Source organism: Rhinoraja longicauda, chromosome 4, assembly GCF_053455715.1.
Source record: "Rhinoraja longicauda isolate Sanriku21f chromosome 4, sRhiLon1.1, whole genome shotgun sequence".
In the NCBI taxonomy this organism is placed as follows: Eukaryota; Metazoa; Chordata; class Chondrichthyes; order Rajiformes; family Arhynchobatidae; genus Rhinoraja; species Rhinoraja longicauda.
In genome coordinates this window covers 42,163,871-42,191,835 of record NC_135956.1, presented here as the reverse complement: position 1 = coordinate 42,191,835, position 27,965 = coordinate 42,163,871, and the positions used below count along the sequence as shown (strand labels likewise).

Below are 27,965 nucleotides of genomic sequence, written 5' to 3'. Positions count from 1 at the left end.
GGTTAGGGCTCATTTAGGTAAAAGTGTAGTAAACACCGGCTAATCTAAACTGACGGGGGGCTGCACCCCCCTCGACCCCCTCTTCAACCTGATCTACACTAACAGGGGGGGGCTGTGTCCCCTTGACCCCCCCTATAACCTAACCTACACTAATGGGGAGGCTGTGCCCCACTCGATCCCCCTAATCCCTTAAAACATGTTTCCTCAAATTATTAAATTATTACCAATGAATAGAGACTACTAAAGTGAGTTAGTAAAGGTAAGTTATTACACCTAGGGGTCGGGGTCTGAGTTGGAGTCGGATACACAAGAAATCAAGGAGTCGGAGTTGGGTGTTTTGGGTATCGACTCCACAGCCCTGCTTGTATTCACTGGAATTTAGAAGGATGAGAGGGGATCTTATAGAAACATATAAACATTTTAAAGGATTGGACAGGCTAGATGCAAGAAAAATGTTCCCGATGTTGGGGGAGTCCAGAACCAAGGGTCACAGTTTAAGAATAAGGGATAGGCCATTTAGGACTGCGATGAAGAAAAACCTCTTCACCCAGAGAATTGTGAGTCTGTGGAATTCTCTGCCACAGAAGGCAGTGGAGCCAATTCACGAGAGTGTTAGATTTAGCTCTTTGGGCCAAAAGAATCAAGGGATATGTGGAAAAAGCAGGAACGGGGTACTGATTTTAGATGATCAGCTATGATCATATTGAATGGCGCTGCTGGCTCGCAGGGCTGAATGGCCTACACCTGCACCTATTTTTCTATGTTTCTATGTTGCAGTTGTATAAGACGTTGGTGAGGCCACATTTAGAGTGTTGTGTTCAATTTTGGGCACCCTGTTACGGGGCAGATGTTGTCAAGCTGCAAAGGGTACAGAGAAGATTTACAAGGATGTTGCCAGGGCTAGAGGGTCTGAGCTATAGGGAGAGGTTGAGTAGGCTGGGACTCGATTCCCAGGAACACAGGAAAATGAGGGGGGGGATCTTACTGAGGTGTATAAAATCATGAGAGGAATAGATCGGGTAGATGCACAGTCTCTTGCCCAGAGAAGGTGAATTGAGGACCAGAGGACACATAGGTTTAAGGTGAAGGGGAAAAGATTTAGGAGTCTGAGGGGTAATTTTTATACACAAAGGGTGGTGGGTGGTATGGAACAAGCTGCCAGAGGAGGTAGTTGAGGCAGGGACTATCCAACATTTAAGAAACATGTATGGAACAGGTTTGGAGGGATATGGAGCAAACGTGGGACTAGTGTAGCCCAGACATGTTGGACGGTGTGGGCAAGTTGGGCTGTAGGGCCTGTTTCCACGCTATATCACTCTATGACTCTAAAAACCTAACTAAGAGAACCTCTGAATTATTTTTATCTAGTTTAGAGAATTACTTTACTGGCAAGAGGACAGCTTGCTACTGAGAGGCTGTGATCTGATATTAGCAAGACTGGTGCCTCTGAATAGCAATCTTCCTGTCATTCACCCAAAAGTCAAAACAGCGCCTCAAACGTCTGCTTCTTAATTACACACTTTAAGGTGTTAAGATTCAACCAAGCAAATGGTTGAATCCCAAATTGACCAGAAACCCCAGAACAATAAGTATGAACAATTCACTGCCTATGAACCATGAACGATTCACAGAGCTCATTTCTGTGATCACACAACCATTTAAAGATCACATCCTGGGTGATTCTACTTTTCTCTTAAAAAAATAAAATGAATGGAACAATGTTAGTATAGACTATTTCTTACCACAGTATCCACATTCCAAATCTCCATAGACTTTCCTGATCTTCTCAAACAGGCCAACGTTCAGTTGTCTCTTCTGTAAGCTGTCAAGAATTTGTTGAAAAGCTCCAAGGTCCACGTCATCTTTTTGAACTTCTGTTGATGACGGAATTTCTTTAACACCATCATCGAGATGAACCATTTCAAATGGGTCTTCATTTTGAGCCTCACAAGATCCACATACTTTGAGGGAGTCAGCACCCTCCTGGTCCGCAGAATTAGACAAATGGTTCATTTCTGTGCTTTCAGAATCTACCATGGCATCGCTGTTGACAGACAAAGCTGGTAAGACTTCCTCTCCACACCTATCCGAAGATGTTTGGTCGCTTGTCTCAGGTATATTGCCTTGATCCAAAGAAACTGCATTATGCTGTATGGTCCCAGAATGAAATGAAGGGTTATCTAGAACTTCTTCATGTTCAGTAAGACTCTCTAATGGAATGTGAGCTCCTTCATTTTCAAGTTCGATAAGAACCTGATGCCCTTGTGGATCTTGCTCAGAGCCATTGAAGCCTGTATTCCCAGCAGAGTCCTCCAAGGCTTCTGGTTGCATGTCACCACCTGGTTCCAGGAGATAGAAGCTCTGATTAATGGAGTTATTAAATACTAAATCCTCCCCCAAGTTGTTGTGAGCATCCTTTACATGTGTCTTTAACTTAACTGAGCTGACAAATTTCTTTGTGCACACAGAACAAATGTAGATAAATTTATGCTTGCGGACATGTGTTTCCAGCGAATGGTACTTCGTGGCTCCATGATCACAGAGCTCACAAGCGAATGGACGGTCATCACCATGGACCAGCATGTGTCTGTCACGGTCCGATTCATTTTTAAACTTGCGCTCGCACACATGACAGTCATAGAGTAGTTGCCGCTTTCCCTCCCTAGTCAATAGGCGCAGCTCATCATAGACCTCTTTGACTTTCTCCTCATCCATGTCATGGCTCTCCCGGATGTGCTTGAGGAGATTCTTGATATCGGAGTACTTTTTTTTACAAAAGCGGCAATGCTGTTTGATTTTTTTATGCACCCGCTCAATATGCACTTTCAGGTGCCCTTTGCTGAGGCAAGTGAAGGCACAGTAGTCACAGCTGAACTTTTCCCCAGTGTGTTTGCGCATATGAACTATAAGGTTGGCTTTGATGGTGCTTGCATAGTCACACTGCAAACATTTGTAAGGCTTCTCATTGGTATGAATTCTGAGGTGTGCTTGAAGTGAGTGCTTAAATTTAAATACTTTATTGCAATATTCACAGGTAAATATCTTCAGCTGGGTTGTCCCTTGTCTGAAAGACAGAAAAATTAGAAAACTGTTATCATCAGTATTTGATACTATTATTTACACATTATGTATCAGCAGGTTCCAGAGCAGATCACTTGTAAACTTGCTGACTGCTGTAAAGAAGACATTGGACCTGAAAGAGCTGCAGAGAAAACACTGGGCTGGAGACAGCTTAACCTGGTGATTGCAAAGAACGGGCATTTCTTTGCAGTATGCTGCTCAGCAGCTATCTCTCTTCTGCACATGCCAAAAATGAACGGGAGATCTTATGCTAGAACAAATGTATCCAAACTCACTCCTCTGCTATCAGAGCACTGACATGTGGAGAAGAGGGGCTAGATATACTTTGCATTTGACTGTCAGTTTTACATCAGGGTTCACTGAAGGAAGGATCACAAGCCTCAATCAAATGAACACATCAGTGGTCCTTTGAAAAAGTTGACTTATTTTACTTTACTTTTGTGTTATTCATTGTTTACTACCATGCTAAGGTGTGTTCCAATTACAGTTACTATTGAATTTCTTTACTTTTTTAAACATGGTAATGTATATTTATTTGAATCATCTTTAAATGCCCCAACTATCAGTGATATTTCAAAATAGCTCCAAAAGCCTGAAGCTTATTTATGGTACGGAGCCTATTCCACCCCAAGGGATGCAATCTGGTGTGGTCGACCACCAAATTCATAACAGACTAATGTGAACAGGTAGACTATAGGCTAGAGCAACAGATTGGATTTGGCACAATCCAATCCATCAGTTCACAACTATAAATTAATGTCTTATTTATTTATGAGCAGGAGGTATAACTATCACTTGTCCAAACATGCCTTTCAGAACAGAATCATATAGCATGGAAACAGGCCTTTTGGCCCAACTCACCCGTGCCGATCAAGATGCCTCATCTAAGCTAGTCCCATTTGCCCATATCCCTCTAAATCTTTCCTATCCAGTTACCTATACAAGTGTCTTTTAATTCTTTTAATGTGCCTGCCTCAACTACCTCCTTTGGTGGCTCATTCCACATACCCCTCAGGTTCCAAATAAAAAAATCCCCTCTGGCTTTGTTCACTGGCTCTTAATTTCTCTACCTGGGGTAAAAGACTCCTATCAATTCTTCTCATGGTTTTATGTGGCTCCATAAGATCACTCCGTGGCCTCCTGCATTCCAAATAAATAAAGTCCTAGATTGCCCAATCTCTCCTTGCAGCTCAGGCTCTCTGGTCCTGGCAACACCTTCGTGAATCTTCCTGGTGCTCTTTCCAAGCTTAATGATTTAATGATGAATCACTATTTGAACTACTTCTGGCAGATGTCAAATAAGGAGCTCCAGGATTTGGAGTGTGTGGTCGACAAGCAATTTCCAAATCAGGATGGGAGTGGAACTTGTTAGTAGTGCTGTTCACTATCGGCAACAGGTATTGGCCTATTGCACAGACAACATTCTAGATTTGACAGCTGATGTTGAAAAAAACACTATAAGTTGACACAATGCAGTAATTCCCATTTCTTAAGTCAACAATTTGTTCCATGGTTTTATTGACATTGAGTAAGAGGTTGCTGTTGTAGCACTAGTCAACCAGGTGTTCTATCCCTCTCCTGCATGCTGGTTCATCACCAGCCGTGAATAGGCCAATCACAGTGGTGTCGCCAACAGATGTGTAGATTGGAGCTGTGCTTAACTGCACAGTCATGGGTCTACCAGTGTAACAGTGTACCTGTGTTGATAGTCAGTGAGAAGTAGATGTTGTTAGAGATCCGCACTGACTGAGGTCTGCCACTGAGGAAGTCAACGATCCAGTTGCAGTTACAGTGGAGTCAATGAACAACAGCCTGACCTATGTGTTTCTGTTATCCAGATGGTCCGAGTAGAGTGGAGAGCCAGTGACATACTACTTGCTGCTGACTGGTTGTGGCTTTAGCCAAATTGAAGTGGATCCAGGTGATTTCTGAGGCAGGAGTTGATCCGCGTCATAACCAACCACTCAAAGCACTTTGTTGCGGGGGACAGTAGTCTTCGAAGCAGGTGTGAACATCAGACCACAGAGGTAAGAGTTGCAGATGTTAGTTTTTAGTTTTAATTTTAGAGATACAGCTTGGAAACAGGCTCTTCGGCCCACCAAGTCCATGCCACCCATCAATCACCCGTTTCCATTAGTTCTATGTTATTCTGGTTTCTCATCCACTCCCTACACACTAGGGGCAATTTTCACAAGGCCGATTAACCCGCACATCTTTGGGATGTGGGGGGGAAATGGAGCATCCAGAGGAAACCCATGCAGTCACAGAGAGAACATGCAATCTCCATACAGACAGCAGTCGAGGTCAGGATCAAACGCAGGTCTCTGGTGCTGTGAGCCAATCTTCTTCAATTCTCCTTCCAGTTGGTCTGCACAGGTCCTCAATACTAAACCAGTCATGCTGCCCGAGCATGACGCTTTTGATAAATTCACCCGCTTGATGTATGCGATAATTTTGTTAAATTCACCCACTTGATGATGTCGGCCTCAGATTCTGAGATCAGGGTATTCTGTGGCTGTGGCGGCTCATGTAGGTGTGTCCCAGTTCTCCCTTTCAAAGCATATTAAAATGCATTGATCTCATTTGCAAGTTTGCATTATTGCCACTTATAGAAGGCGACAGCATGCAAGCCTTCAACTAATTGCCAGAATGTTACAAGGTTACCTTCAATTCCCTCGAAAATCTAATCACGTGCATTTCTAAATCCATATAACAGCATGAATCTGCATCTTCCTGCTCAGTTTAAAAACTTTTCAAAAATATTCAAGATATTGTGTCCAGTTCTGTCCCCCACCCCCACACTATTCATTGTGTGCAGTTTTGGTTGCCCCTTTACAGGAAGGATGTGGAGGCTGTGGAGAGGGGCTACAAGAGGTTTATCAGGAAGCCGGCTATAAGGAGAGGCTGGACAAATTTGGATTGTTTTCTATGGAGCATCAGAGGATGCGGTGAGACCTTATAGAAGTTTATAAAATTATGAGAGGCATAGATAGGTTAGACAATCATAACGTTTTTTCCCAGGGTGGCAATGTCAAATATTAGAGGGCATAGCTTTAAGGTTAGGGGGAAAAACTTAAAGGAAATGCTTGGGGCATGTTTTTTTTACACAGAGAGTGCTGGGTGCCTAAAACGCACTTCTGGGGATGGTGATGGAAGCACAAGAGTTCACAAGTTATAGGAGTAGAATTAGGCCATTCGGCCAATTGAGTCTACTCCGCCATTCAATCATGGCTGATCTCTGCCTCCTAATCTAATTTTCCTGCCTTCCCCCCAAAATCCTTGACACCTGTTCTAATCAAGAATTTATCTATCTCTGCCTTAAAAATATCCACTGACTTACTGAAACTTTAGTAAGTTTCAATGTAGCCCCCCTCATCCTTCTAAACTCCAGCAAGTACAGGCCCAATGCCGTCAAATCTATATAGTAAACACTCATTTGTTCGCTTGTTCCTGAACTACAGCCAAAACGGTACACGATAGCGTGACAATTTTAGGCCCACCTTACTCACCTTCGTCCCATGGTCCTATGGAAGAAGTTTAATTGAAATCGGTGTTACATTTTTACAAGTTATTCACATTTTATAGTTTAAAAAAACGCGCATGCGCAGTTGGGGCTTTGTTGATCTGGTACTTATGTAAGATGGCCACGGCATCCGCACATGCGCAGAACAAACGCGTCCACGCCTGCGCAGTTGGGGCCCGTTGAGTAGGGCTCGGCCTCCTGTCTCTTGGTGGCGGAAGAGCCAGGCCTGGTGCCGGGGGAAACAGCCGGAGCCTGGGCCTGGACGTGACCGGGTAACCGCAAGACTGAGGTGGGCCATGGGAAAGGCTGCAGCAGCAGCAGTGAGGCCGGGCGTTGGTGGAGGCCGAGGCCTGGGCCTGCCCTCGGATCCCCCATCTCCTCTCCTCTCCCCGGCCAGCTCAGCACCTTCCCCACGCCGCCCAGAGTTCAGCGGCTCAGCAATAATGGGAGAGCCACCGCCGTCTACCACTGAACCTCCCCGCACCGGGACGGGACAGGACTCTCCCCCCCCCGCTCCACCAATAGTGGCCGCCCAGGCCGGCAGGTGGGTTGCTATGGCAACCGCGGGTTGCTCCCGGGAGGGCGGGGACGGGGGGGAGGAGGGGGGTGAGGGGGAGGGAGGCGAGGGGGGAGGGAGGGAGGGGAAGAGAGGGGAGGGGTGTGTGGGGGGAGAGGGGAAGGGGGGAGTGGGGGAGCAGAGGTTGCTGCACCAATGCAGGAGTGGTTTGGGTCCAACCAAACTAGACCACTTGGTTTAGTTATCTTAGAAACTTGATTGAACATCTCGAAGTCTACACCCCTGGAGTACATATGTTCAGTTCTTCAAAACTGTTTGGGTAACCGTACAACTTTAAACTGAAGATCAACCTTGTGGGCATCTTCTACATCCTTTCCAAATGTGGAAAGCTAATTCTGAACACATAATTCTATCAGAAGCCTAGCCGAATTGTTTATCAACTACAGTAGTACCATATGTGTTCCAACTAAAGCCCCATCTGATTTATCATGGATTCCTTTAAGGAACCTACGAACTGGCTACCTTTTACCCATCCTATAAGGATGAGATTAATGTACAACAAGTTTTGATATGACATGAGGAAACCAAGATGATGATCTTTGGGAACAAGGACCACAATCATCTTTTCTTCACCAATGAGCTGTATACATTGGACAATTTGTTTTCTTTTATAAAGTTCTTTCCTGCAATTTATGATTTGAATGATTAAACGTGGACTGTATATATCATTCTCCCTGGGATTCAGTATCAGTGACCCATTCTTCTACATCTCCCCTCTCATCAACAACATCAGCAAAGTTCCATTAATCCTTCCCACACCCATCAATGCATACTGGAGTTAGGAAGATTGAGTACAGACAGGGTACACAGCTGACTTGGCTGTGGTCCTTTCTGGTTAATTTCATGAAAAGTGGATAAGACGTAAACTTATTTGAGGTAAATGGTATTTGCAATCCAAAACTATTTTATCTGCAAAGTGGACTCGCCTGAAAGAATTCTGGGTCAGCTCCAAAGGTGTCTGTTGGATAGCATATTCTTGGTAACCCTTCCGCAGAGCTGTGTCCTGGCCAATCGTTTCAGGCTCAGCTGCTGGAGTTTTCTCAGCTGGAGTAGCCTCGATGGGAATAATTTTTGTGGCACCTGGAATACAGAAAAATTGTATTTTTTCTTGCATTCTACAAGGTTTAATAGTTACAAGGCGAGGCAAGAATTTGGCCATAGCACTTTCAGGATAGAAGAACAGCAATAGGCATTTATCCCCTCAAATCAGTCTGCATGATGCAGTGAAGTGCTGGCTGATTTGTGGCCTGGTGCCATTACTTAGCCTTTGGCCCCACATCCCAAAGCACTTCTAGTTCTGCCAATAAAAATCTACCATTTCTGAACTTAAATGTAACAGTTTATACAGCTTCAATTGCAAATGAATAAGAGAGTTCCAGAAATCCACCATTCTTCACGTGAAGAAGTGTTTCATAGCTTCATCCCTGAAAAGGTTTGGCTTAAATTTTTGTCTCAATCACAAAATTATCTCTGCTCGGGAAAATAGTTTTTAGTTATCTATCTTGTCAATTCCTTTAAACAGCCAGTCATCCCATACTCATATAAATTCCAGTGAAAACATTAAAAATCTCCTCATAATTTCACTCCAGCCCAGGTATCATTCTATTAAACCGATCCTATGCATCTGCCAAATAGTTTGATCTAGAGTGTTATGCTGAGAACTATTCACAGCACATTCACGGTGTGCGCTAACTCATTGGAAATCTTTGAACTATCATAAATCTGAGTTTACTGGCCTTTATCTTGCACTAAACGTGACATCCTATATCCTGTATCTGTACACTGTGGACTGCTTGATTCTAATCATGTAGTCTTTATGCTGACTGGATAGCACACCTCAAAACGTTTTCCACTGTACCTCGGTACGTGTGGCAATGATAAACTAAACTAAACCAAACTGTCCTGGGAAGGCCAGCATTTCATTCGTCTTTTCTATAATTCATTTTAATTAACTATGCACACAGTTGGATATCAACTGTATTGTGGTCTGACCCAGCCAAACGTGGATGACCTCACACTTGCTTGCATTGCAAATCAGTTATACAGCTTTACTATTCATTTAATCAGATAATTTCTGCCACTACGTAATAGTATCCCATCTTTACGATCATCTCATTTACTTACAGATGTGATGAATAGTTCCAGCTGCAACATAAATATGTGTGTAATCCCACTATTCACCTGCTAATGAGGCAAAACTGCCCATTGTATTTACTCTTTGAATCGTGCTGATCATCACATTTATTTAGCTTAGTTTAGAGATACAGTGCGGAAACAGGTGCTTCAGCCCACCGAGTCCGCACCGACCAGCAAACCTCGCACAATAACACCATCCTCCACGCACTGGGGACAATTTACACTTATACCAAGCCAATTAACGATTGTACGTCTTTAGAGTGTGGGAGGAAACCGAAGATCTCAGGGAAAACCCACGCAGTCACGGGGAGTAGTACAAACTCTGTACAGACAGCACCCGTAGTCGGGGTCAAACCCGGGTCTCTGGCGCTGCAAGCGCTGTAAGGCAGCAACTCTACTGCTGCGCCACCATTCCGCCCTGCAATTGTCTTCAATTTCATGAGCTTCTAATTTAGTTAGCACTGTTTAAAAGAAAATAAATGAATGCATCAGAAGTCAATATGAATACCATCCCTGGATAGTCCTTTATCAATTCAGTTCCTTCTTTAAAAACATTCTGGCACTTCTTTAAAGAAAATCATTTTAATTTGACTACAGTTTACAAATCTATGCTGGCTCTGGGAACATGTAGAGTATATTCAGTTATTCAATCCTTAGTTATAAAAACATTTTCTCAACAACAGCTGTTAGATGAATTGATTTTAATTCCCAGTCTTCCCTTGCTCAGCTTTCTTAAATAACTAAGGGATATGGGCAATTTTTCAAATTAAATAACATTTCCTGAATTGAGAATTTTGGGAGATTATAATGAGGAGTTTGCAATGTTCTTAACAGTTTCTTAAAATTTTCTGGAATGGAAATCAACTGATCTTTGGGAGCTATGTTCTTTTATTTCCATTATTGTTAACCGATTCTTTTAAATTTAGGCATTCTCCATCCAAGGTCAGATTTTAAAATGAAATAGAAAACATGGTGTACTCCTTTAAACACAGCAGTCAACATTTGAAGTCCTACTGATTTGAAATTTTATGAGACAAAAATTCTGGAATCAAATGCAGTCTGAGGATTCTAGGGATTGTTGAGCTGTACAGAATAGCCTTTGTCATATTGCCTCTGGAGTATTTACTCCCATTTGATTGTTTTATTGCTTTTCTCATTCTTTAAACATAAAGAGCTCAACTATGTACAAAACTCACACTGCAAACCACTTACAGTCATTCCAGACATTCAAGCACCTACATATTAATTCACTTTCCTTTCTCTAAAATTGTTATGTTACCAAAATTTCACATGGGAATATACATAAATCTAGTCAAAAATCACAATTCATGTTTTTTCCAATTGTAGGTACATGGAGCTGCAGATGCTGGTTTACAAAAAAAGGCACAAATTGCTGGAGTAACTCTGTGTCAGGCAGTATCTCTCAGGAGACCATGGATAGGTGATGTTTTAGGTCTAGACCCTTCTTCAGACTGATTGTAGGAGATGACATCTCAAAGAGAGGTGGCAATAGGCTGGAAGGTATTAGGTTGACACAGGGGGGGAGGTTCCACCCGCCACCCTTGCCCCACCTGGACGCACCTCCCCCCCCCCCCCTCCACTTACATTACTTCCTCTAGCTTCACAATTCACTTTTCAATCCTTTTGTGTCACACTTTGTCATCTCATCTCCACCAGCTGCCTATGAACCCCTCCTTCCCCCCGAATGTATCAAACCGATTACCTTCCAGGCTTTGTTCCGTCCCTCTTCCAGCTCTCTCACCCCCACTGCAATCAGTCTGTGGAAAGGTCCTGACCTGAAACATCAGCTATCTTCAAAGGTGCTGCCTGACCGGCTGAGTGACTTCACCATTTTGTGGCTTTTTTCTATTTGTGTTTTTTTGTTTTTGTTCCATGTTCATAATTTTGTGTCCCAACAAGCTCCATGGTCTCAGCAAAGGAAAAGGTCTTAGTCCTTGAGTTATAGGTTAGGTGTTGGCTGTAGCTGGAATATTTCCACATCCATCACTCACCAATAGCATTGCATTTTTGGCTATTGCAAGGATTACCACTAACGGTTACATTATAACCGTGACCATCTCAAATTAGGCTTTTAGAGATGTGATATTCAATGTACATTATACAATAGTGAGGCCCACCGCAAATTGGAGGAACAGCACCTCATATTTCGCTTGGGCAGCTTACAGCCCAGCGGTATGAACATTGACTTCTCTAACTTTGGATAGCTCCTCTGTCCCTCCCTTCCCCTCCCCCTTCCCAATTCCCCCACTGTCTTCCTGTCTCCACCTATATCCTTTCTTTGTCCTGCCCCCCCCCTGACATCAGTCTGAAGAAGGGTCTCGACCCGAAACGTCACCCATTCCTTCTCTCCAGAGATGCTGCCTGACCCGCTGAGTTACTCCAGCATTTTGTGATACAATATACATTATGCAAGGAAAATACAGAGATAAGCCAAGGGGATTCATAAATAGTTCACTGCTGCTCACCTGGAATAGCTTCATGTGCTGTGAGAACCACGCTGATAATTGGTTTCTTTCCTCCCGCGTTTTGATCAGTATCCTTATATGTCAACTTTTCACTTTTATGCCAACGTGATCTCTTTACTGCCCTCTCTCTTTCATCAGCCAACTCTACTTCAGGGTCCATTTTGTCTAGGAATGGGGGGGTTGGGGAAGAGAGATGCAGTGAGATAGAGAGAGCACGAGAGCAATAAACAATAGACAATAGGTGCAGTAGGCCATTCGGCCCTTCGAGCCAGCACCACCATTCATTGTGATCAAGGCTGATCATTCACAATCAGTACCCCATTCCTGCCTTCACCACATACCCCCTGACTCCACTATCTTTAAGAGCCCTATCTAGCTCTCTCTTGAAAGCATCCAGAGAATTGGCCTCCACTGCCTTCTGAGGCAGAGAATTCCACAGACCGCAGCTATTTACAATATACCGATAAAGGTAGAGAGGGCGAGAGAACAAGAGATAGCGAAAGAAACAGAGAGAGTGAGAGGCAGCGAGGGACAATGAGAGACAAAGGGAGACAAAGAAAGACAGGTTGGGGGGTTTGGGGAGAGAGGGAGATAGCAATAGAGTGTGTCAAATTCTCATCTTGATCATGACAATCTTGACAATTTTTTGCATTCTCCATAATGTAGAAGTCGAATTTGTCTTTATGTCCCATGTTACTTTGGAGCAATTACCGTTTTTTTTTTTGTTTCTCCTCCCTCATTTTCCCTTTTACTCACCATTAATCACTTCTGATCATGCTCTCAATTACTTGGCTTGTACACAAACCAAGAGAACAAGCACATTTTCTAAATGAGAGCAAAACCAAGCATGGCCAAGTCCTCATAGACCAGCCACACACAAGGACTTCCACAGCTCATGGGAACTTACTACGAGACAAGAATTTCCTCAAAAGAGGTACAATCTTATGCTTCATATCTTTGCTTAACCATTTTGTACCCTAGAACTTAAGTATATTTGAAGCATAATAGAGGAGTTGGTCAAATAGTTAAATGACCCTCATGTTGAAATGTAACAGTGTTTTTTATTTCAGCAATGTCCCAAGCGAGGTAAATGTACAGATGTTACAATTTGCGCAAGCACCCATGCCTCACAGAAAGGAATAATATAAAAGTTGTGGAAATTATGCTGCCTCTGCAATCAAATTATTTGCAGGCCAAGTGTTAATGGTCATTTGTGCAGGCTGCAGATCCCTGCCATGCTTTAACACACAGCTCACAGCATTTACAAGCACAAAGTGCAATGAGCGCAGGAGGATGAGGGGTAATCTTATAGAACTGTATAACATCGTGAGAGGAATAGATCAGGTAGACACATAAAGTCTCTTGCACAGAGTAGGGGAATTGAGAACCAGCGGACATAGGTTTACGGTGAAGGGGGAAAGAGGGAAAGGAATCTGAAGGGTAACTTTTTCACACAAAGGGTGGTGGGTGTATGGAACGATCTGCCAGAGGAGGTAGTTGAGGCAGGGACTATTGCAGCATTTAAGAAACAATTAGACAGGTACATGGAAAGGACAGGTTTATCGGGATATGGGCCGAACACAGGCAGGTGAGATTAGTGTTGATGGAACATGTTGGTCGGTGTGGGCAAGTTGGGCCAAAGGGCCTGTCTGACTCTATAAAAGCTAAGTAATTTTCCTTCTCAGCAATGGTATAAAAGCAAGTTCAAAGAAAAAGAATGATCATAATCATGATGATTGCCTTGCTTATTACAATCAAATTATTATTGAGGGGAAGCAGAACAATCTCAACTTTCACATTTTTAAAAGCCAACGGTGATTTAGATATTAACCTAATTTTGGTTGGATGTCTTACAAGTACCCGCAAGCCTCAAGAACATGGGTCGTTAGATTGGGATTCTCGCACTCACATAGTTAAGTGGAGAAGATTTTCAAATGAGACTTGAAGTTGTTACAATTAGTTAACTCAACTATTTCTCAAAGTGAAAATGTAGAGTTTCCTGTTCCATCTTTCACACCTCTAAATCTATATACTAAAACTCTCATTTGTTTGTTTGTTTGTTTGTTTGTTTGTTCCTGAACTACAGCCAAAACGGTGCAGGATAGCGCGACAATTTTAGGCCCACCTTACTCATCGTCGTCTCTTTGGTGCTAATGGAAGAAGTTTGAAATCGGTGTTATATTTTTAAAGTTATTCACATTTTAAAGTTTAAATCTATCTCCTAGGGAGGGGGGGAGGGAGGGGATGGAGAGGGGGATGGGGGGGATAAGGGGGGTTGAGGGGGATGGAGTGGGGGGAAGGGGGGGTTGGAGGGAGGGGAATGAAGTGGGGGGAGGGGAAGGGGAAGAGGCAGGGGGGAGGGAGTGGGTGGAGCGGGGGAGGGGATAGAGGAAGGGGGAGGGAAGGGGGAGGGAGGGAGGGAAGGAAGGGGGGGACAGGGGAGGGGGGAGAGGGTGCTGCACCAATGCAGAAGAGGTTTGGGCCCAATGGATCCACTTGGTCTAGTGACAAATAAAATCAAAACATATCTCGTAAAAAAATTAAAACAGAAATCCTACAATGTAAATGTAAAATATGAAATCAATCATAAACAAGTGTTACCATCTTCAGTATCATCCTCTTCCCCTCCGTCATCCTTCAGTACAACAAAGCAACGATGCTTCCGCAGCTGCCTCCTATTCGAGAATTTCCGACTGCACTTCCTACAATCCAAACTGTCTGACCCTTCCAAGTCTTCCCCCTCTTGGTCCAGTTTACCCACTGTACTCAGAATACAGTTACTGGCATCTCCTAACTCCTCTGTTTCAGCGTAGAATTTCTTCTTTGATCCTTTGGGTCTTCCCCTCTTTCTCTTTGCAGTTACTGTTACTATATATTAACACAGGAGACAAAATAGTCAGAATTGGCCAGGATTACATAGATATTCGCAAACATTTTCATGCCACCATGAATAAGATGATTCTAGAAACAATATACACAGCTAAACATTACAGACCACTCCTGAGTAGCCAGAAGAGGTGGGGTTGGAGGGGGGTGGTGTTCCTGTAAAAAAAGCCTGCATCACAATTTTCTGCAAAGTACTCCAGGTGAGATCCCACAAAGTACCTATGCAACTAAAGCATAACCTTCTGACGTTATGCCCTACTTCTAAGGTATTTGCCAAGGACCCCTGTGGTAGGCTAGACTATCAGGTCATATGGGATCCATGGTGATTTTGATTGGATTCAAAATAAGCTTGACAATGTAAGACAAAGGTAAAGGCAGATGAAATATTGGGAGAAATGGGTGCGCGGGGGCACAAGAGAGAGGGAGAAAAATGATGGTCGGGGGGGGGGGTGTTGTTTTGGTTAGTTACCCAACATTGGACAATTCATCTTGGAGCTCTGAATGAATGAATGAATGAAGTTTATTGGCCAAGTATGTACACATACAAGGAATGTGCCTTGGTGCTCCGCTCGCAAGTAACAACATGGACGTACAGTAAACAATTAAGAAGTAAAGCATAAAACATTAAAACATTAAGAATACACCATTCAGTTTAAACACGTGAGTGAAATAAACCAGAACAAAAAGAGACTCCAGATTTTTGGTTATTAAGTAGTAGTACTACTCGCAGAAAAAAAGCTGTTTTTATGTCTGGCTGTGGCTGTTTTGACAGTCCGGAGTCGCCTTCCAGAGGGAAGTGCTTCAAAGAGTTTGTGGCCAGGGTGAGAGGGGCCAGAGATGATCTTGCCTGTTCGCTTCCCGGCCCTTGCAGTGTACAGTGCGTCAATGGGGGGAAGGTTGCTGCCAACAAACTTCTCAGTTGATCGAACGATTCGTTGCAGCCTCCGGATGTCGTGCTTGGTGGCTGAGCCAAACCTGACCATAATGGAGAAGGTGAGGACAGACTCTACGATGACAGTATAGAATTGGACCATCATTGCCTGTTTCCTCAGCTGCCACAGGAAGTCATCCTCTGTTGCGCCTTTTTGACTGTGGAGTCGATGGTGGCCCGCCATTTAAGGGTCTTGGAGATGATGGTTCTAAGGATCTTAAGTGATTCCACAGATGTGACGACTGTGGTGTTGGTGATGGTGAGTGGGGGGAGGGGAGGGGGAGTTCTCCTAAAGTCTACAATCAATTCCACTGTCTTAGGAGCATTGAGCTCCAGGTTGTTGCGATGGCACCAGGATGCCATCGCAACAACCTGGATGTTATGTCACTTCCTGTCTGTAGGCAGATCCCCCATCCTGGATCAGTCCAATCAGGGTTGTGCCATCCGCAAACTTGAGAAGCTTGACAGGAGTCTGTGGAGTGTTTTTGGAGTCGTTGGTGTAAAGAGAGATCGGCATTTGGATTTTTTTGCATGTTGTCTTTTAAAAGTAATGAATTAGTTTCTGAGAAATTGTGTAGCAGAGCACAATAGTAATGCTGTGTACATTTGTGTGCTTTCCACCATTTTGTTAATCGGTTAATGTGTGTTTTATATCTAACTCATATTAATGGCAGCCCCAACTACTTAAAGTTGTTCGCTTTCTGACCAGAGGCATTCCACAGTATTCATTTTGATGGTCAATATACCACCAACAATTGTACCCCAATTATCCCACGTCATCCATGCCACTGCCAACTTGCATCTCAGGAGTAAAGAAAAGCCGTTCTGCATGCGAGCACTTTGAAAGTAAAATCTCACGTTATACATGAATATGTTTTGCTTGCTAAATAGAGAATCATTGGTTAAATAGTTTCATACCATGAAACACACAAAACTAATATCCATTTTGAACTCTCAAGCTACTTGAGAATTTTATTTTTCTGTACATTGATGTGGTACAGTAAAAGTCATGATGGGCTGTCTTCTAGGCCGGTAGATGTTTGCTTATAACAGTCAGTTCTGCTTCATGTTTATATTTCTTGTTCTGGGCCTTTTACAATTATTCCATCTTTTCAACATTTGCGACTTGCTTTTTTTCGTCTGGCAACTCGTTTTGGTTTTCCACCTCCACCACAGCCTCCTCTTTTGCTTTTGGCACTTTTGCCGCCGCCGCCGCCGCCGCCGCCGCCACGGCGGCGACGGCCACGTGATCGACCCCCCGCAGCCACACAAATCTTTGCCGATTTTCCTGCCCTACGTCCTGCTGACTTAGCTCCTCCTCCTCCTCCTGCTGCTTTCCTGCCCCGCCTTGTTCTTCGCCGTGGCTTGCCGCAACCCATCGCTACGTTCAAGCTTGATGTTCACAGTGTGTGCATTTTGAGGTAAATTGCATCTTTATATAGCTTACAATACAAACCAGCTGCTCATTGTGACATCAGCTGAACCTGGTTACACGGACCGTTTTTGGGTCCAGATATGGTCATCGTTTTCGATGCTGATTGTGACATCGATGCAAGGCCATTGCCTTATTAGGTACTAAGTTCACTACCTTTTGCATCCCTCTAAGTGGATACATTTTTCTTAGCCGTTAAACATCAATGGAATTAAAGTAGACACCCACACCAGCTTAATGCTTTGCCAATAATGTCCCAGGAAAAATACCTGACCCATATCAAATTGTAATATACTAACTGTTGGTGTGGCAATGGGATAAATACAATCCACTATAGGGACAAGGTAGCCAAATAATAGAAGAGGGAATCCTTAGTAAAGGTCGTATTCCTGAATTGTTTAATCTGAACTCCCCAGGTGGCCAAACAGGGGTTTATGCGAGGAATTATCTGGACCATCTTTGGGAATTGGGGAGCAACTAGATAATTCAAACAATAACCAATCTTAATAAAAACCTTTTTTCCCCTTTCTGCGGTCCGCAGAGACCGTTCCCTCCGTAACTCCCTGGTCCACTTATCCCTTCCTACCCAAACCACCCCCTCCCCCCTCGACTACACCCAAGGACCCAAACAGTCTTTCCAGGTGAGACAGAGGTTCACCTGCACCTCCTCCAGCCTCATCTATTGTATCCGCTGCTCTAGATGTCAACTTCTCTACATCGGCGAGACCAAACGCAGGCTCGGCGATCGTTTCGCTCAATACCTTCACTCAGTCCGCCTTAACCAACCTGATCTTCCGATGGCTGAGGACTTCAACTCCCCCTTCCACTCCCAGTCTGACCTTTCTGTCATGGGCCTCCTCCAGTGCCATAGTGAGACCCACCGGAAATTGGAGGAACAGCACCTCAAATTTCGCTTGGGCAGCTTGCAGCCCAGCGGTATGAACATTGACTTCTCCAACTTTAGATAGTTCCTCTGTCCCTCTCTTCCCCTCCCCTTCCCAGTTCTCCCTCTATCTTCCTGTCTCCACCTATATCCTGTCTTTGTTCCCCCCCCCCCCCCGACATCAGTCTGAAGAAGGGCCTCGACCCGAAACGTCACCCATTCCCTCTCTCCTAGATGCTGCCTGATCTGCAGTTACTCCAGCATTTTGTGACACCTTAAAAAAAAACTGCTTAATTTAGAGATTCAGTGTGGAAATAGGCCCTTTGGTCCATCGAATCCATGTCAACAATCGATCATCCGTTCATGCTGGTTCTTTCACTTTCTCGTCCATTCCCTACACACTAGGGACAATTTACAGAGGCCAATTAACCTACAAACCCGCACATCTTTTGGAGGTGGGAGGAAGCCATAGCACCCAGAGGAAACCCACACTCACAGGGGGAACGTGCAAACTCCACACAGAACCCAAGGGCAGGATCGGACACAGTTGATTACTATTGTGCACCATTGTGCCACAGGTGCTATCTCTTTGAAATAATGCAATGAAATATTTTCATTCATCTGAGGGAGCATATGGGTCTTCAGTTCAATCTGCTCACAAAGGTTAGATTGCATGGGATCCAGGGAGATAGCTAAGTGGGTACATATTTGCCTTGATTGTAGAAAACAGAGGGTAATAGAGTGAAGGCCTGTGACAATTGTGTGCCTCAGCAGTTGGTGCTGGGCCCAAGATAGGACCCTCAGGAATGGTGCCGAGCAGAGCAATGCCGGGGGAGTCCAGAACCAGGGGCCACAGTTTAAGAATAAGGGCTAGGCCATTTAGAACGGAGATGAGGAAAACCTTTTTCAGTCAGAGAGTTGTAAATCTGTGGAATTCTCTGCCTCAGAAGGCAGTGGAGGCCAATTCTCTGGATGCTTTCAAGAGAGAGCTAGATAGAGCTCTTAATGATAGTGGAGTCAGGGGGTATGGGGAGAAGGCAGGAATGGGATACTGATTGTGAATGATCAGCCATGATCACATTGAATGGCGGTTCTGACTCGAAGGATCGAATGGCCTACTCCTGCACCTATTGTCTATAATCCAGGAGTACATGTACATGGTTCCCTGAAAGTGGTGTTACAGAAATAGGCAGGATGCTGAAGAAAGGTTTTGGTGCATTAGCCTTCATCATGGGCAGCATGGTGGCGCAGCGGTAGAGTTGCTGCCTTACAGCGCCAGAGACCTGAGCTCGATCACGACTATGGGTGCTGTCTGTCCAGAGTTTGTTTATTATCCCCGTGACCCGCGTTTCTCCGGGTGCTCCGGTTTCCACCCACACTCCAAAGATGTGCAGGTTTGTAGTTTAAATTGGCTTTGGTAAAAAATTGTAAATTGTCCCCAGTGTGGAGGATGGTGCTAGTGTAAGGGGTGATCACCGGTCAGCGTAGACTCGGTGGGCCGAAGGGCCTGTTTCCGCGCTATATTTCTAAACACTAAATTAGGTTACTGAGAAATCGGAACATTATGTTGCAGTTGTACAAAATGATGGTGAGACTGCATTTGGAGTATTGTGTTTAGGTTTGGTTAACTTGCAAAAGGAAAGATGCCATTAAGCTGGAAAGAGTGTAAAAAAGGAAGTTTGCCAGCCCTCAATGAACTGAATTATAAGGCGAGGTTGGGCAAGCTGGGACTTCAATCGTTGGAGCATAGGAGACTGAGGTCTTAAACAGATGAATAAAATCAGGAACGGCATATATAGGGTGAACGCACATAATCTTACCCCCAGGATTGGGCAATCATGAACTGGGGGGCATTCGTTTATGGTAAGGGGGAAAAAATTAATAGGACTTTACATGCAGTTTATGGAACAAGTTTCCAGGTACTATAACAAAATTTATGGAACAAGTTTCCAGGTACTATAACAAAATTTAAAAGACAGGGGACATGGATAGGAAAGGTTTGTAGGTATGTATTCTAAGAAGATATAAATTGTTTCACAGTAAGTGAAAACTGTATTGGTTTGTAATTGCCTTTGATTCTTTAATCTAGTGTTGGGACTCCAAACTCAGCAGGTTGATTGATTTAACAGAGTTCATGATCTACTGGTTCTATTATTTGCAGCCTTAATACGTTGAGAAATTAAGTATTATTCGAGAGTAAATATACTGTGTGAACACAGTGAGACATGATTACTTTGGGATCTTACCTCCTTCAGTTCTCTCAGCCTTCTCAGATGACAGAAGAGGTCGTAATGGGACAATGAGATCATCAGGTGCATGCCCTTCCTCTGCATGTTTCTCGGAGACATGAGTCAACAGCTCGTCTTGACATGGGGAGAACAAGTTGCATAGTTTGCACATGAAGATTGAAACCGGCTCTGGACAATAGTGTGGGAAGGTGAATGCAAAAGAAAAAGTAAACATTTGTTAACTGTCAGAGAATATTAAGATTCGTTATCAATTATTTTGTTAAAGAGTAATTTCACATTATTTGGAGATCCAGATTGTCTGGAAATCTAGCTGTGAACTTCAAGAGTCAAGAGTGCTTGTCATATGCAGCAGATATGAACTGAAACAGTAAAATTCTTACTTGCTGTAGTTTTACAGCCACATGAAATGCAACAACCGCAATCAATACAAAATAATTTTGAGTTACTCTAAAATAGATCATGATAGCGCAAAATGCAAAGTATCCAGAGCAACCATAGTAGTGCAAAGTCTGTGGTGATTTGGTCAGGTTGAGGTAGGGTTGTGATCTGGATTGTGCAGGGTGGTTCAAAAGTTGATGGGAAGCTGTTCTTGAATTTGGAGGTAACAGTTCACAGGCTCCTGTACCTTCTTTCTGATAGCAAAGAGAAGAGAACATGGCTAAGGCGCTGTGTGGCTTTGGTCACATCAGCTGCTTTCTTGAGGCAGTGCATTCTGTCAGTCCCTTTGATGGTGGGGAGATCAGTACCAGTGATGGACAAGACAATGTCCATCATCTTCTCAGCCTCCTTCATTTCCAAACGTTCAAATTTCCAAACGTTCAAATTTCCAAACGTTCAAATTTCCAAACCAGGCTGTGATGCAACTAGTCACTTTGCTTCTCATCGAACACATGCCGAAGTTCGATAGAATATCTTGCAACATGCCAAGTCTCTTCAGATTTCTGAGGCAGTAGAGGCACTGGTGAACTTTCTTTATGAATGCATCAATGTGGCTCCAGGACAGATCATCAGAAATGTACATGCCCAGGAACTTAATGCTATTGACTCTCCCCCACCATCCTGCAAGATAGGCGCATGTTCCCTCATCTTTCCCTTTATGCACTAAAAAATATTTAAAAAGCTGTCTAGAAAACTCAGCTTGAAGCTTTCCATTCATAACTCCTTCACTTTCCTGCCACTAAGAGCCGTGATCAGCATGTTAGAATCAATAGTCATACAGCACGGAAACAGAACCCTCAGCCCAACTTGGCCATGCTGACCAAGATGCCCCATTTCTGCTAGTCCCAGTTCACCATATTTGGCCCATATCCATCTTAACCTTTTCTATCAATGTACCTGTCCACGTATATTTTATATACTATTATAATACCTGCCTCAACTACCTCCTCTGGCACCACCCTCTGAGTGAAAAAGTTGTCCTCAGATTCCTATTAAACCTTTCCCCTGTTATCTTAAACCTTTGTCCTCTGGCACTTAATTCCCCTTACCCTGAGTATGACATTCACCCTATCTACTCCCCTCATGATTTTACATATCTTTATATGTAGATCCATAACAATGGGACCAAAGTAATAATGTGTTCCAAGATTATGGAATGCTGGGTGAGCTTTTCTCGTCCTTCCTGAAGAACATTGGGACTAATATTAATATTTGATGCAACGCAAAGTGGCAGGTTGGTGACATCTACCAATCAGCAGATTGTTGTTTTTAAAAAGCCCAGGTTGTTTTCAAAAACTCAACATTAAATGATGTTGGTTGGGAAAATGGGGGATCGAAACGAGTTAAATGAATGAATTTTAAAGAGGGTGGAAGAAATCCTGTTTGTGCACATTCTTTAAAGATGGAAGATAGTTTTTTTTTAAACTTTAATAAAGCAAATGGTACCTCGGCATGGCAATCAGAAGCATAGCAGACAAAACCCTATAAGCTGCACCTGGAGGATTGTATGCTCATTTAAGAATTATACAGTTTTGAACCAGAGTAGCATTTTGGACTCATTCTAGGGCTCTGCGATTAGTTACATGGAGATGCCACAGAAGCTGGGTTTATTTTCTTGAGAACAGAGAAAACCAGGTGGAAACTTCATAGAGGTGTTTTAAACCACAAAGGATTTAGATAAAGTCATGTGCCTGGGTGGTGAATGACTAGATCAACGATAAAGGGAAAGGATAAGCACCGTCAAACGACATGGAGACAGGACCGTTCTGACAAACTGATCGCACTGAGGAAATCCAGCAAAGTGTAGAGACCTCATGGTGTACAATTGCCTTTTTAAAAATGCCTTGGTATATTTTCAAAATTAACACAAGATGTATTGCCATCTTTTTATTGTTATTTTTCTAAATGTGTTTTGCATTAATGTTTTTTTACTGCCTTTTTTTCTTTTTACTATCCTGCTGTTAATGCAATTTAATGCATAATGTTAATGCAATTTATGTATAATTTATGTATTTGTGTGTTGGTCCATGTGCCCGGGATGTTGCTGCAACCAAAACTTCAATAGTCCTATACCTCACTGCACTTGTGCATAGAACATAGAAAAGTACAGCACAAGAACAGGCCATTCGGTCCACAATGTCTGTGCCGAAGACGAAGTCTAGACCAATTCTTAACTGCCTGCACATAATCCATATCCCTTCATCCCCTGCTTATCCAAAAATCTTACATACAACTCTGATATATCTACCTCCACCACCACCTCCGGAGGCATATTCCAAGCACTCACCACCCTGTGTAAAAAAAAACGCACCACTCGTCTGCTTTAGAGTTTGCCTTTCTCTCCTTGAAGCTATATCCTTCAGTAATTGATCTTTCCATCCAGGGATAGAAAATAGAGAGAGGAAAGGAATGATACTGGTGAGCGGGTTGGGGAAGGGGCTTGCCTCTCGCGTCCAGGAGTACAGAGGCCATTTGTGGTGAGGATGTGCGTTTGCGGGTCGACACCTCCAGATTGTTCCATTGATTGAGGTGGTCTTTTGGGGCCTGTAGCAGTCTGGGGCACGGTGGCACAGCAGTAGAGTTGCTGCTTACTTACAGAGCCAGACACCCGGGTTCGATCCTGACTACGGGTGCTGTCTGTACGAAGTTTGTACGTTCTCCCCGTGACCTGCAAGGATTTTGCCTGAATGTTCGGTTTCCCCCCACACTCCAAAGTCGAACAGGTTTGTAGGCTAATTGGCTTTTGAAAATTGTATTGTCCTTAGTGTGTGAAGGATAGTGTTTGAGCGAGGGGATTTCTGGCCAGCGCAAACTCATTGGGCCAAAGGGCCTATTTCCGCGCTGTATCTCTAAACTAAACTAACCCTGCAGGAAGTATGCCATTAAGCTGGAAAGAGTGCAGAGAAGATTTACGATGATCATGCCATGCCTTGAGGGCCTGAGCTACAGGGAGAGGTTGGGCAGGCTAGGACTTTATTCCTTGGAGCGCAGGAGGATGAGGGGTGATCATATTGAGGTCATATATAGTGATACTTTATGGAAACAGGTCCTTCCGCCCAACTTGCCCACATCAGCCAACATGTCCCAGCTACACTAGTTCCACCTGCCAGCATTTGGTCCATATGCATCCAAACCTGTCCAATCCATGTACCTGTCTAACTGCATCTTAAATGTTGGGATAGTCCCTGCCTCAACTACCTCCTCTCGCAGCTTGTTCCATACATCCACCACCCTTTGTGTGAAAAGGTTACACCTCAAATGCCTATTAAATATTTTCCCCTTCCCCTTAAACCTATGTCCTCTGGACCTCAATTCACCTACTCTGGGCAAAAGACTGTGCATCTATCAAATCTATTCCTCTCATGATCTTATACACCTCTATAAGATCACCCCTCAACCTCTTGCGCTCCAAGGGATAGAGTCCCAGCCTACTCAACCTCTGCCTTTTGCTCAGACCCTCTCTAAATCTTCTCAGTACCCTTTCCAGCTTGACGACATCTTCCCGATAACCCAGTGCCCAGAACTGAACACAATACTCTAAATGTGGCCTCACCAACATCTTATACAACTGCAACATGATCTCCCAAATTCTATACTCAATACTCTGGCCTATGAGGGCCAATGTGCCAAAAGCCCTTTTGACCAGCCGATCTACTGCGATTCCACCTTCAGGGAACTATGTGCCCGCACTCCTAGATCCCTTTGTTCCACACTTCCCAGAGCTCTACCATTCACTATGTGGGTTCTGCCCATGTTAGACTTCCCAAAATGCAACACCTCACATTTTGCTGCATTAAATTCAATCAACCATTCCGCAGCCCACTTGGCCAATTAATCAAGATTATGCTGCCATTTTTCACTACCATCTTCACTATCTGCAAAACCTCCCACTTTTGTATCATCTGCAAACATGCTAATCTTCTCATCCAAATCATTGATATAGGTGACAAACAGCACCGAACATCGAGGCACACTAGTCACAGGCCTCCAGTCCGAGAAGCAACCTTCCACCCTCACCCTCTACTTCCTTCCATGAAGCCAATTTACTATCCATTCAGCTATCTCTCCTTGGATCCCATGCAATCTAACCTTCCAGAGTAGCCTACCATGAGGAACCTTGTGAATGCTTTACTGAAGTCCATATATACATCTACAGCTCTGAGCTCATCGACCTTTTTGGTCACATCGTCACAAAACTCAGATTTGTGAGACATGACCTCCCACATACCAAACCATGTTGACTATCCCTAATCAGTCCTTGTCTGTCTAAATGCCTGTATATCCTATCCCTCAGGATATTCTCTAGTAACTTTCCAACCACAGATGTTAAGCTCGCTGGCCAATAGTTCCCAGCATTTTCCTTGCAGCCCTTCTTGAATAAAGGCACATTTGCCATCCTCCAGTCTTCCGGCACCTCTCCTGTACTTAAAGACGACTCGTACATTTCAACCAAAGCTCCCGCAATTTCCTTTCTGGTTTCCTAAGTTCCTCCTCGTGTCTTTCTCCTCGGTAAATACAGAGGAGAAATACTCATTGAGGACCTTGCCCATCTCCTGTGGCTCCAGAGTTGACCGCTTTGATTCCTGAGGGGTCCCACTCTCTCTCGTCACCCTTTTCACCCTTATATATTTAGAAAATCTCTTGGGGTTGTCCTTAATGCTATCTGCCAGAGCTACCTCCTGGCCCCTTTTTGCCCTTCTGATTTCCTTTTTTACTTTGCTCCTTAGGTCCCGAAACTCCTCCGGGGATACACTTGATCCCAGCTGCCTAGACCTGTCCCATGCTTCCTTTTCATTCTTAATCGATGCCTCTATTTCTTTCTTTTTCTCTCGTCAGCCAAGAGGTATAAATATTCAAGAGGGGAACAGATACTGTGAATGCACTGAGGTACTGTGAGTCTTGTTCTCAGAGTAGAAGAATCATCTAGCAGGCATAGTTTGCTAAGAATATGGAATAAGCTGCCAGAGGAAATAGTTGAGCCAAGTATAATAACATTGAAGAAACATTTGAACAGGTACATGCATATGAAGGGTTTAGAGAGATATGGACAAAATGCAGATAAATGGATCTAGCTTAGGTGGGGTATGTTGATCACAAGGATGATTTAGGCCGAAGAGCTTGTTTCTGTGCCGTTTGACTCTATGGCACAAAAGATTGCTGATACTGGAATCTGGGGCGAATAAAAACTGCAGGGGAAACTCATCAGTCCGAGCAGCATCTACTGGGGTGGGTTGGGGGCAGAAATTGGTGCAGTCTTGACCTGGAATGTCGATTATTCCTCCACCCGGGAGGTGTTTCACTGCTTGTATGTGAAGTACCATGTTTTGTTCACTGTCATTCTTCAGTTTACTAATTTACATCAGCTCTAGCTCTTCTTTTATCTATGATTCTATTTTAATGTCCTCACTTGTTTCTATCCAATCTGTCATTTATTCCACCTCTATTGAAGACAGCAAATTTCCTTTAACTGTTACCACTGCTGCCTTCCCCAATTTTAGATTCTTCACCATTGACAATTATGCCTTCAGCTATCAAGTTCTGCAACTTTGGCTGGATTTCTCCACCTTAGTTTCCTGAAGCCTTTTCTTCTATTGTTATAAGTCACCTGGCTGAAAATCTCCAACTGCATGGCCCTGTCTCAAATTTTGATCTGATTTTATGTTAAAGAGGATTTATGCAAATTAAACTCATGGCTTTCCGATGGGATGAGTACTTTTTGTAACTATCCGTGCCTTTCTGGCGACTCTTTTGTGTACTTTGTATGCAAAAACGAATAATTTTTCTCTACCAAGGGACAATAAAGTATCATCATCATCACTGAACTAAGCTTTTTATGAGTAGGAACTGCAGATGCTGGTTTACACCAAAGATAGACACAAAATGTTGGAATAACTCAGCGGGGCAGGCAGCATCTGTGGAGAGAAGGAATGGGTGATATTTCGGGTCGAGACCCTTCTCCAGTGAGAGTCAGGGGAGAGGGAATCTAGAGATATGAAAGGGTAAGGTGTGAAAATGAGAGATAAAAAGGGACGAGAGATCAAGAAAAATGTAGATAATTGTTAGCTAGGACAAGGGTTTGCGAGCATGACAACATCGGCAATGTGGGACTGGAGTGGGAATGAACAGCAAAACAACACGTTAAAGGAGTCTGAAGAAGGGTCTCGACCCAAAACGTCACCCATTCCTTCTCTCCAGAGATGTTGCTGAGTTATTCCAACATTTTGTGTCTGTCTTTGGTGTAAACCAGCATCTGCAGTTCCTTCCTACTCATAAAAAGTTTCGTTCAGTGATGATGATAGTTTATTGTCCCTTGGACCTAGATAATTTTGTGTCTAACTCCGGCATTTTGCGCCTAAACATTTTAAGAACTTTAATCGATAAAAAAAATAATAACTGCAGGTACCAGAAAATTTTGAAAACAGAATCTATTGAAAGGCATTGAGTGTGGACCGTTAACTCTGTTTCTCCCGCCCCAGATGCTGCCTGGCCCGCTGAGTCTTGCAGCCCTTGGTGTTTCACTCGGGTTTCCAGCATCTGCGTGTCCTGTCCCTGTGTTGGACATAGCGGGTCTGGCGGCCCGGGGCCACAGGCCTTCGTCCACTTCGCTTTCTTCATATATTCGTCCGAACTCTTACTTTTTAAAATGTATCGCCAGTCAATGCAAACAATTAATCCCAACTTTTCTTGGCGGCTCCGGGGGATTTTTTGCTCCGAACTCCGGCGTCGGGAGCTCGCGCTACTTTTACCTTTCAAAAAGGAGAGAAGAAACAGAAAATGACTCGGTCGCCAATTCTCACCTGGAGTTCGGTGATCCATGAGTTTCGATATAAATGCATGTGATTGTAATTCTAATTGTATTTTGGCGTTGCTCGAAGAGGTGTCATTATATTAAAACATTTAAAATATTTTTTCACTTTCTGACGAATCTGCGGAAGCAACATGGCGGCTCCCCTTTCCCGGAGTGCACCGCGCGAACCAGCGAGGTCAACGATTGGGGGGAGGCGAGAGGTGACGCTGGACGCGCCGCCGTCGGCGTCGGTCCTCTCTGCGACGGTGTTGGTCTTCCCAGCGACGGTCCTCCCAGCGTCGGTCCTCCCAATGCTGGCCCGCATTATGTCATAAGTGACAGGAGTAGAATTGGGACATTCAGCCCTTCAAGTCTACTCCTCCATTCAATCATGGCGGATCCATCTCTCCCACCTAACCCCATTCTTCTGCCTTCTCCCCATAACCCCTGACACCTTTACTCAGTCCTCTCAGTGTTGATCCTCCCATAGCAGATCCCAGTGTTGTTGGTCTTCCCATCGCTAGTCCCCGTGCTGATCCTTCCTGTACCAGTCCTC

General features: G+C 43.9%; 1 protein-coding gene across 3 annotated transcripts in view; it reads right to left on the bottom strand.

The window, feature by feature from the left end:
• zfat (zinc finger and AT hook domain containing) overlaps positions 1-27,563 on the bottom strand; it is a 76,055-nt gene extending 48,492 nt beyond the window's left edge. For all 3 annotated transcript variants that reach the window (XM_078397576.1, XM_078397577.1, XM_078397578.1), the window contains exons 1-6: positions 27,420-27,563; positions 20,182-20,352; positions 14,405-14,671; positions 11,804-11,968; positions 8,108-8,261; positions 1,743-3,064 (exon numbers count right to left, since the gene is read on the bottom strand). In XM_078397576.1, the coding sequence (XP_078253702.1) occupies positions 1,743-3,064; positions 8,108-8,261; positions 11,804-11,968; positions 14,405-14,671; positions 20,182-20,352; positions 27,420-27,438 (2,098 nt within the window). In that variant the 5' untranslated portion in view covers positions 27,439-27,563. The remainder of the gene's footprint in view (positions 1-1,742; positions 3,065-8,107; positions 8,262-11,803; positions 11,969-14,404; positions 14,672-20,181; positions 20,353-27,419) is intronic.
• Between the last annotated feature and the right edge of the window lie 402 nt (positions 27,564-27,965).